General features: G+C 39.0%; 1 protein-coding gene across 1 annotated transcript in view; it reads left to right on the top strand.

Annotated features, from left to right (window-relative positions):
* Positions 1 to 281: 281 nt before the first annotated feature.
* Positions 282 to 11,814, top strand: part of col2a1b (collagen, type II, alpha 1b) — a 65,357-nt gene continuing 53,824 nt past the window's right edge. Inside the window, exons 1-7 of the mRNA XM_082156365.1 lie at positions 282 to 605; positions 5,179 to 5,385; positions 7,671 to 7,687; positions 8,362 to 8,394; positions 10,681 to 10,713; positions 10,791 to 10,844; positions 11,640 to 11,741. Of these exons, the coding sequence (XP_082012491.1) occupies positions 512 to 605; positions 5,179 to 5,385; positions 7,671 to 7,687; positions 8,362 to 8,394; positions 10,681 to 10,713; positions 10,791 to 10,844; positions 11,640 to 11,741 (540 nt within the window). The 5' untranslated portion in view covers positions 282 to 511. The remainder of the gene's footprint in view (positions 606 to 5,178; positions 5,386 to 7,670; positions 7,688 to 8,361; positions 8,395 to 10,680; positions 10,714 to 10,790; positions 10,845 to 11,639; positions 11,742 to 11,814) is intronic.

The raw sequence follows: 11,814 nt of genomic DNA, 5'->3' as shown, positions 1-11,814 counted from the left end.
TTATCCAACTAGCCTATCTTTTTACACATGTATTCATTATTATTTACATGTAGCTATTACATTTATTAATTAACCTATTAATAATCGAAATGATAGCCTACATTAAAATGCACTCGAATAGGCTACTTTACAGCTTATTTTAAGGACAGTAGCTATGACTCGACAGATTCAGGTTTTCTCTCTGAAAGGATTATTTTTCTTGGCGTCGTTTCTCGGGAGGGCTCTTAAAGAATGGGTGCGAGAGGAGAGAGAAGGGCAACACTTCTCCAATTTCAGCTTCATGGGGGGTAAAGGGGTGGATTTTTATTTCCGAAAATACGGCTCTCCATTCAAAGCTGTATGGACTCAAACCCGCGGCCCCTGGATCAGTCCGCACGGAGAATCTGCAGGAGTTCGTGCTTCATCGTCTTCAATTCTGGACTAAATGTATCATTCCAGTCACTAGGAGAAACCAGTAAAGCCCAGCTCTTTCTCTCCTGCTCCTGAAACGCCGCATGTCTGCAGTTTAGACATGATCCTGTCGGCGGATTCAAGGACTTTACTGCTATTTGTGGCAACACTAGTCGCATTTTTGGCTGTTGTCAAATGCCAAGACGAGAATGACCGTGAGTTTGCCCACCATTTTCTCATTTTACTCTCAAAAGTTCCAGAAAAGTGTTTCTTAGACTTTAAACGCCAGTGCTTGAGTAAATAATAGGCTTAATGAAAGGAAATACTGTACGCGCTGCCAGCTTGATTGAGATATTGTGGCAAATGTATTTGAAGTAGCCTTATAAAGCTTTTAATGCAAAACAAAGAAGCTAGAACAAGTGAATATTTTCAGTTAATATGAGTAAAAAAAAAAAGAGAAGAATTTCTTCTCTTTTATTTAGCCTATTTTAGGGCATTTCTGAAGTGGAATCATTGTTGACTGGTCTGTGTTTATTCTGAGCCTGAAGGTATTCGGGGTATTTCATCCATCAGGTCACCTGCAGGACATTGCTAAAGCCTGCAAACACACACACACACACACACACACACACACACACACACACACACACACACACACACACACACACACACACACACACACACACACACACACACACACACACACACACACACACACACACACACACACACACACACACACATGCACAGCACTGATTTATTTACTGAGCAAATGTTTTATTTGTGCAATTGTGCTGCTGTCTGTCTGTCTGAAGCCCTCCTGATGGCCCTGAGGCTCAGCTGGTCGGGCCCTAAAAGAGCACATTCCTCTGCTGTCAGGGGCCACCGGGGCAAATCCAGGCATGCACAAAACGCAGATGCTCCAAATGTCTTCGAATTGTCAGAATTCAGAGCTGGAGGGATTCAGAAAGCACTACTTTTATATTTCACTCATCCAGAGCGCAAGGATTCAGAGGTGCATCAGTAGTGGAGTTCAGAGACGGTGGGCCTCAGCCAGAGTTACTGTTACCCTTCCATACAGTTAAAGTGCTTCCATCTGTTTCCTAAATTACCCAGGGGCTACGATAGTCCAGGGAAAGAAGGAAAGACTGTCTGGCGAAAAGCTATTGGAAAAGCATGAAAAGGACAGAAGCAGCTATTATAATTCAGCAAGGCACATTCCTTTGACCATATTTTTGAATTAAAGGGGAAATAAGCTTGCCAGTAAACAAATTAAAAGATATTTCAGTGAGTTTTGTTTTTAAAAGGCAGTAAAAAATGACAATAAAATACAGTTAAAACAAGGTTCGTACAAAGTGCTTGAAGTAATTGAATTAAAAAAGAAAGTTTCTGTCTTAAAGTTTTAAGTGCAATCAACTTAAATTGCAGTAAACTGACTTAAATGAGTTGAATCTTGTATAACTTATCTTTTTTTTTAATTGCTTAACTTATTTTGATGAGTTAAAGCAATGTAAAAACACATGTTGTCATAACTTATTGATCATATAATTTTTTGCAGTTGGAAAACTCTTAAACACAGCCATATTTATGAAAAATTACTTAGAGTGCTTGAATTATTGAAAGACAATATATGTTAAATTAGTGTTTAATTTTATTGATAAAACAATCTTTTCTCACAAAATGAACACTGCTGCCTGTCTGAAATGGATATAGAGCCATTTTGCATAGCTATGAGCTTGATATTGCTCTCATAAATACCCAAGTATATGATATATCTTTCATTCTTCAGCTCAATCATATATTCATGGGAGAAAAATCAGCTTGGTTACAATGGTTACATTTACCAGTCATTGTATGCACTGCGCTTTATATGCAGCATTTTTTTATTAGTTTATTTTTATTTATCTATTAATTCGAATTTGATAGAGAATAAATATATTGTTTGAAAAGTGAGATTTCTGACTATAGTCCTTGAAAACCAAAAAAAAAAAAAAAAAAACAGAGATTGAAAAGTCCTTGAAAGTCCTGGAATTTCATTTTATCTGTACGAACCCTGTTGAAAAGAAGCAATTATGCAGAGGAGAGAGAGAGAGAGAGAGAGAGAAAGCTGAGCAAAAGCTAACAATTGGGTTATTGTAGCAGAGAGGCATATGAGTGTTTCCTCATAGTGAGCAGGTCATGGATCGGCTCGTCTGGGTCCATTTGTTAAACCATCAGTCATGGCATCGTTTTACATATTTCCGAGGTGTTCAGACTGCAGGCCTATGGGCTTCCTGACGTCATGACGTTAACCTGCACTAAGGTTTGAAAGAGAGAAAAGGAAAGACAACAATCCCTCCCCTCACCTGTGTCCAATTTGGAGTTGTCCTCCATTTTCCACTTCAGAAAAGAAAAAGGTGGCGCTAGAAAGAGAAAGGAAGGAAGGCTTTATTGAGGAAGGCCTGAAGTGTGTGTGTGTGTGTGTGAGTGAAAGCTGTCTGTTCTCCACTCTCTCTGGCATGTTTGAACTGGCAGCGGACAGAGCCTGCTGTTTAGATTAGGCGAAAGCTTGTGAATTGCTCAGTCTTTACTTTTCAGAAAGGCGTCATTCATCGCCATATGGGGTCTGTTGGAATTTACAGAAAATAAACAGCCTGTAAGGGAAACAAACAGTGCTTGTTTGATTACCCTCGGTCTCTCTCCGTCGCCACATTTCCCCTGCACATTCATGAGCTTGAGAGATCGACCTGCTACTGAAAGACTGAAAGAAAAGTCATTTCACTTTGAATTTGAGTACAAAGTGCTGTGTCAGATATAAAACGAACAGACTGCCTTTCATTTATTCTTTGAGTCGGTAGGTTTCATGTGGTGTGTATGAGTAATCTGGACAGGTCCCTCCGCTGTGAAGTCATCAGTACGGTTCGAACTGGATCAGATTTTGAAATGATTTTTAATTAGCCGGTTTCATTGATATCAGTTTTGTGCTGCCATCTTGTGGTTTGCATTTGAATGAGCTTGACGATGACAGCAAAGATGGATTATGCATTAATCCGGTGGTTCCTGTGCACAGAAAACCTCAAATTTAATGCTTTCTACTAGGGGTGGGCGATATCACCAAAACCTTTTATCATGATACAAGTATTTCTTTCAAATGTGTAAAAAACTGCATATGTTCTCTGTGTAAATTAAATATACATTTATTATTTTCAAAGTGAGAGAAAAGTAATTCAGTCGAGCATTGAGATATTTTGAGATATCATAAAGGGTTCACCCAAAAATGAAAGTTCTGTCAGTGATTACTCTCCCTCATGTTGTCCAACCCCGTAAGACTTTCGTTCATCTTCAGAACACAAATGAAGATATTTTTGATTAAATCTGAGAGCTGTCTCACTCCTCCATAGGCTTCTCTGTTACTGAAACTTGCCGGCCCAGAAAGTTAGTAAAGACAATGTTTAAAATAGTCCAAGTGACTACAGTGGCTCAACCTTAAGTTTATCAAGTGACGAGAATATTAAATACAGACTTTATTCAACTCTTGATTTTCTTCGGTGTTTCTCTGAGTGAGTTCACGTAGTGTGACAGCGCAGCGATTCTGGGTTGTACGTCAGAACGGAGGCTCACTATTGGCCGACGCTGGTCATGTGTGTGATGCGTGTGAAGCTGGCCAATGGTGAGCCTCCATTCTGACGTACAACCCTGAAGCGCTGCGCTGTTACACTACGTGAACTCGTTATTTTTGAGGGGTTTTGTACACAAAAAGTATTCTCGTCGCTTGATAAACTTAAGGTTGAGCCACTGTAGTCACTTGGACTATTTTAACATTGTCTTTACTAACTTTCTGGACCGGCAAGTTTCAATAACAGAGAAGCCTATGGAGGAGTGAGACAGCTCTCAGATTTAATCAAAAATATCTTCATTTGTGTTCTGAAGATGAACGAAAGTCTTACAGGGTTGAACAACATGAGGGAGAGTAATTACTGACAGAACTTTCATTTTTGGCTGAATTAACCCTTTTAAGAAAATTTACTGGCCATAAATATATATTTTACCAGCCATGAAACATTGATTAATCCTTAAATCCATAGATTAATCTAAAGTCACAAAAGTTATTCAGTCAAGAGCAGTGAGTGATTTTCTTTGTCTTTTGTTGTTTAATTAACATTAAGAACACAGACAGCAGGAACATTAGGCTGCTGTCCCTTTAAGATACTGTTACATGCGTTTTCTTTCTCAACTGTTTACGTTAACTTAAAACATAACTGACTGTGTTTACAAGGATACTTGCCAAGACAGGCATTTTGACATAATTTGATTTGAATATGTCTGTTCAATCATAAGTAGACGTGAAAGAGAACTCAATTCAGTATTTGTGCGCCGTCTGAGACGCGGATTTCACAAAACGTTCACTTTACAAAATTTGACTTCTCTTTTTGCGTTTCAACAGTTTAAAATCACTTGTTTTTAAACTGCAATGCTTAAAAACGCATGCAAATGATATGCTTTCGTGACGGCACAGCATAGCAGCGTCACGTGAGCGTAACTGTGATAGAGATGATAGTCCAGAATCTCTACCGGTTGACACAGTTCTACCCATTAATCGTGTCTACCGCTATATCGCCCACCCCGGCTTTCTACTGTATGCATCCCACTAATATGATTTATCATGTTACACTAATCAGGAAGCATCTATGGCTTGGGATTTCAAATCCAAATCATAGAGTTTTAATGTCATTTTGACAGTATGTGCTTTAACTCCAGCACCCCCTGCTTCTCCTCTTCCTCCTCTTCCTCTGCTCACGCTCCTCACAGAAGATCCAGGCAGCTGCACGCAGGACGGACAGTCATATAGTGACAAGGACGTGTGGAAACCCGAGCCATGTCGCATTTGCGTGTGCGACACCGGCTCGGTCCTGTGCGACGAAATCATCTGCGAGGAGCTGAAAGACTGTTCCAAACCCGAGATCCCGTTTGGGGAGTGTTGTCCAGTCTGTGCCGCTGACCAGCCCTCCTCCCCTGGTCGTAATTTATTTATTTATCACTTTTATAAATAAATTACATGTGTATTCATATTTGTTTGATTAGATTTGGGTTTTTTAAAAGAAGCACCTTAAAAATGTATGGATGCCTTTTTTAAAGTGAACCCAAACCAAACAATTTGAAAATGAGAGAAGACTAACAACTGAAGACAATGGGATCTATCACACACACGCCGCAATGCAGCGCCAGGCGCGACGCAAGTGTGTTTGGCTAGTTTCAGCCCGACGCAGTTTTCATTTTCACGTCCTGCGCTATGTTGTTTAAATAGCAAATGTATTTGTGCCTATTTGTTCGCCCATGGGCTGCTGGTCTGAGAACGAGTGTGTGTGTTCAGGCGCATTGTTGGAGCGTTGCTATTTTGAGGAACTGAAATAGACTGAGCCATTGACCGACTGAAACCTGGTCTAAAGTCAATGGCATAGTATTATTATTTTTTTTGTTATTTAAAGAGCGCATTAGTAATATGAGTCTATAGGCGGGTCCACAACACGCGTACACTCTGCTTATTACACACACAGGGATGCGCAACAGCACACAAACATTTTTAAATATGAAAAATTATTTTCTTGCAAATTCCGCCATGTAGAGTAAATAGCGAGCACAACTGGCTTTTAAAGGGAATGGGAGATGAGACACTGATTGGGTTTATTGCATGTTAACACACGTTAATACGTCCAAAACACACTCATTACTCATTAAGAGAATAGAGACGACTCTTTTAGACCATGCGCCGGGAGCGCCGACCATTTTTTCTAGAAAAAAGTGTATTCGGACACGCACTGAGTGCACTTGCACTGTGTACTTTAGACCATGTGCTTAGATTGTTAAAATAGGGCTCAAAAAATGTATGGATGCCTTTTTTAAAGTCTGCCCAAACCAAACAATTTGAAAATGAGACTAACAACTAAAGACACAGTGTTGGCTTTGTCTGGAATGGATATCAGTGGCGGCAGGAGTGTGATGGACACATATGGGAATGATTAAGAGGGAAACTCATTGAACAGAGACGGTATATAGAGTTTCATCTCTGACTTAATGCCTCAAGAGGTTTCTCTTGCTTACCTTTACCAAAGTTTCACAAAGAAAGAAAACAACAAAGCATATTTGTCTCCGTCGTCCTTCAGACGTTAGCATACGTGTTTCCCGAAAGCATCATGGGAAAGATCTGCTCTCTGAATACAGAATGCCCGGAGCCGGTGCCTCAGCCTCCCGCCGCCGACATCTGCTTCAGATCAAAGCTCTCCGCGCGGCGCAGTGTTTGCTAGCGTGTCCCGCGGTCAGATGTGAACGGCACACCAATCTCTGCCTGGCACGTCAGTGGCAAGTTGTAACTCGCATATGGGCAAACTGTGAACGATTTCGGATTATCTCTCGAATTAGATTTTTGATATATTAGTTTGTTCAGCATTATAATGTCAGATTTAATGTTTACGGCTGGACGCAGACAAGTGTACAAGACATATTTCAGATCTGTTATGAAATGCCATTAGGGTGAATGACAATCACAGTTCATTTACGCTGAACCATCAACAAACATTACTTTACTGGATATCATTCATGTGCCTTGCAGACAAACTTTGTTTGTTTTTTTACATCAATACGTTTCTGACATCACACAATGAACAAAGCTAAGCTCAGGAATAATCATTAAGTCATGCACAAATAATTGAACACACTCTTTTACTGATGTTCAGATCTCGGTTCACAGTGCGAACAACAGCATTACAGTTAAAAAAACATGCAATTTCCTAAGCTATCTGAGTGACATGCTTTAATCATGCAATGAATTCTCATTAACTGCTCATTTGTTTAAACAATCATTCTTCAACTTAAATTAACTTATTCCATTTAATAACTTCATCCGCTCCTGGAATCCATGGACACGTATGCAAAGACAAATTGAGACTCGTTTGTCTAGTTATTTGGACTTTAAATATAATGGTTTAAACGTTACGATGTGAAGAATATCACCACAGAAATGGTACGAACATTTACGCCGCTGATAAACAGAGGACTCTCTCGCATCTGGGAAATATATCGAAATGAACAGGCCCAAAAAATGATGGAATCATTACTTTCATAATGCCTGAATACACACATGGTGTTCAAGACTCGTCATGAGGATTCATTCGGATCTGAATGCACTGGATATGTGACCTGTAAAGTCATTTAGGCTCTGCCAACAAACACAGAGCTTGGGATTGCTTTCATGTGATGCTGTTTTAACACTCTGTTTTTTATCTTTCATGCCATGTTAATAACAGGCTCTCCAGGTGCCAAGGTGAGTCTGTGTTTAATGTCTGTTTGAAAATCTCACTGTGTTGTAGGTGATGATTAAGTCTCAGGTTCATCCTGTGTTTGGTCTGAGATGTTATAATGTGTGTATGAGTGTCAAACAGACGTCAATCACTCAGGGCATAATGTGTGTGTGCTGAACAGTGCCATTTACTGTATAGTGTAGCAACCCAGATAACAGAGAACTTTCTCAGAAGGTTCTCTCAAAGTTAAAAACAAATGTTCATAATGTTTGTTCAGAGTATTCTGGACTTTAGCAAAGTTCTGAAAACATGACACATTTTCTTAATTAGTATTTTTGTCTTGTTTCCAGTCCAAATATCTCAAATTTCTTAAATCAAGAAGCATTTACTAGATAAGTAAAATTACATAAGAAATGATGTCTTGTTTCCTGATAAATAAATACAAATTAAGTGAGTTTTTGCTTAAAACAAGCAGAATGATCTGCCAAAGGGGTGAGAAAAATAATCTTGTTTTGAACATTTAGAATAACGTTTTCATTAACACGAATAGCAAAACATTCTTTGAACATCTTTTGTCAGCTTGCATAATCATTTAGAAGGAGTCAGTGTATGCTGTAGTCTTTTTTTTCTCTGTTAAGGAAATATTTGCTTTAATGTGGACTAATATCTTCTAATATTTCCCTCCATTGTGCAACAGGGACAAAAAGGAGAACCAGGAGACATAACAGATGTAAGCTTCAAACCATTATCATTGATGTCAGATTTGTGCGTGTGTGTGTGTGTGTGTGTGTGTGTGTCAGCTTCAGGTGTGTGTCAGCTGCTTCACCCTGAAAGAGTGTGTGTCCACATTAGAGCTGCATGATTCTGGATAAATTGAGAATCACAAATTTTTTTTTTTTTTTTTTTTTGAGATCCTGATTCTCCCACGATTATAAATAGACAACTAAACAAAACAGTCTATTTAAAAAATATTTGTTTGAATTTTTTTAATTTTTTTTTTATAATCTCTGTTTGAATGAATGATTCAATGACTCACTCGTAAAGACTTCACTTGTTTCATTACTGGATAAATCAGTCTTTTTGAACGAATCTCTTGAATGAATGATTCAATGACTCACTCATAAAGACTTCACTTGTTTCATTACTAGATGAATCAGCGTTTTTGAACGAATCTCTTGAATGAATGATTCATTGACTCACTCGTAAAGACTTCGGCCTCGTCTGAAATCACATACTCTCTTGAGTAGGCACTTATTTTGAATAAGTACTTACTTCACGACGGCTAAGAAAGCATGTTCTATCTATATAGTTTTAATGCGTGTAGAATGAATGCGCACATGCGCTATGATGTCATTATCATGTGACCTAGCAGCGTCAGTTGCGTCGCTTCACTGTCATTAATAAATCCTCTCCTGTGGCCTCATGGGATAGTAAAGTGTTCATCATATGCACACTTCAGAATCTCAGCAGAAGTAATAGATCATCCGGGGACATGTTGCCTGCTCTTTTATGAGTACTGCTGAATTTGGACACATTTCTTTTGTCACACACTGTTTTCCACCTACTATATAGTAGGGAAGTATGTGATTTCAGATGCAGCCTTCACTTGTTTCATTACTGGATGAATCAGCGTTTTTGAACAAATCTTTTTGATGAAAGATTCAATGACAAACACATTTTTTAAAGGGTAAGTTCACCCAAAAATGAAAATTCTGTCAGTAATTACTCTCCTCATGTTGTTCCAACCCCGTAAGACCTTCGTTCATCTTCGGAACACAAATTAAGATATTTTTGATGAAATCTGAGAGCTGATCACTCCTCCATAGGCTTCTAAGGGACTGAAACTTGCTGGCCCAGAAAAGTTATTAAAGACATCGTTAATATAGTCCAAGTGACTACAGTGGCTCAATCTTAAGTATATCAAGCGACGAGAATACTTTTTGTGCAAAAAAATAATAAAAAAATAACGACTTTATTCCACTATTCATTTCCTTCTCTCTGGGCCTCGAGTTGGTTCACGTAGTGTTTTTGCGCAGCGCGTCTGTGTTACACGTCACCATGTAGGCTCACTATTGGCCGACGCTGGTCATGTGTGTGATGCGTGTGGTGTATAACACAGATGCGCTGCGTTAAAACACTATGTGAAATAACTCGAGACCTAGAGAGAAGGAAATGAATAGTGGAATAAAGTCGTATTTTTTAATTTTTTTGCGCACAAAAAGTATTCTCGTCGCTTTATAAACTTAAGATTGAGCCACTGTAGTCACTTGGACTATATTAATGATCTCTTTAATAACTTTTCTGGGCCAGCAAGTTTCAGTCCCTTAGAAGCCTATGGAGGAGTGAGACAGCTCTCAGATTTCATCAAAAATATCTTAATTTGTGTTCTGAAGATGAACGAAGGTCTTACGGGGTTGGAACAACATGAGGGTGAGTAATTACTGACAGAACTTTCATTTTTGGGTGAACTATCCCTTTATCAGTCATTTGTCGCCACCTACTGGTGTAACGATGATTTTTATTTGAAGATTCAAGTACTAAAAGTCGATTTACTAGTTATTTCGTTCGCCACCGTAGACATCAGTGTTTATATCTGAACTATAAACTTTTATCCCAGTTGTTCTATGATTATCTGAATGATTGTAAGACAGAATTAATGAAACTGTGTGTTGAAAAGACTGTTTGTGAAGCGGGTTCATATCTATACATGACAACTGCTCTCTCTGGATCAGAACATTCGCTGCGATCATACTTTTTAAAGCTTTAATAGACATAGAGCCGATTCACTGACATTCAGGAATAAGATTGTATGGGTGTTTGAATCCAGATTGCCATCTTTAATCATGCAGATCTAGTCCAGTTAAACACAACTGATGCAGTGATCCGGCAACATGGCACTAGTGAAGTCTGCCAGGTTCTGTGTGGATTCTGTGGATCTTTATCTTCTTCTGCTGTTTGTTTGAAATGGTAAAGCCTCTCCCAGTCATTAACTGGCGTTCTGTTGATGTTCCCTCAGGTTGTGGGACCGAGGGGACCAAGCGGTCCGATGGTAGGAATACTTCTGGCATTCTTGGGATTCTCTGGTCTTGCTTGTTGCTTGTTAACTTCCCCTCCTTTACTACACAGGGACCACCAGGAGAACAAGGACCTCGAGGAGACAGAGGAGAGAAGGGCGAGAAGGTAAGCATCACTTCCTGTCTGACTTCCTGTTGTGCTCCTGGCAGCCCATGTGACTGAAAGATACGATAACAAACAGAATAGGCTTGTACACGCAGACAAAAAGACATTTACAAGAGAAGAAACATATTTGTTATGCAAGTAATCTTCATGAATAACTCTCAGGATCACAGTCTTCACGGCAAAAACAGATTTTCTTTCTCAATATTTTTGTCTTGTTTTGCAGTAGAAATATCTAAACATTCTTGAATCAAGATACATTTACTTGAGAAGCAAAATAATATCTTGTTTTCTTAAAAAACAATTAAATTGAAGTGATCTATTGGCAGATATATTTTCATGTTTTAAGCATAGACTCAATCAATTTTGAGACATCAAGAAAACAATATCATCTATCAATGTAAATGTATCTTGATTTAAAAATGTTTAGATATTTGTACTGGAAAACAAGACAAAAATACTGAGGAAGAACATCATTTTTTTTTTGTCCTACTATCACTTTAATTTGAGCATGTAAATCAGGGTTTATGTCCATTTGAATCAATGTTTATAGAATTGTAAAAAGAATTTCTTCTAAATTGTACATAAATTGCATGCTTGCACAAATGTTCAAAGTGGACCTGAAATCCCCTTTTATTATAGTCCTAAAAATAACACAGCAGTAATGTGTCATTTGACAGGCCCTTTTGCTAATGGCCACGGCTAATGGGCCGTGAACGCATTATTATTGTTGTTTGGTACTGGATGTTCAGTGTTTCTCTCAGATGAATGACACTGACAAACACTACCCGTCTTTAGGGAAGTCCAGGTCCTCGTGGCAGAGACGGTGAGCCGGGAACCCCTGGAAACCCCGGCCCTCCGGGACCACCGGGCCCAAACGGACCCCCAGGCCTCGGTGGAGTAAGTGCTTTTAGCTTTACAGACACAGTCTCAGATATAAGACCTGAATACCCTACAGAAGACGCTACCGACT

This window comes from Leuciscus leuciscus, assembly GCF_965113295.1.
Source record: "Leuciscus leuciscus genome assembly, chromosome: 23".
NCBI classification, from domain to species: Eukaryota; Metazoa; Chordata; class Actinopteri; order Cypriniformes; family Leuciscidae; genus Leuciscus; species Leuciscus leuciscus.
This window is presented reverse-complemented; position numbering and strand designations above follow the sequence as displayed.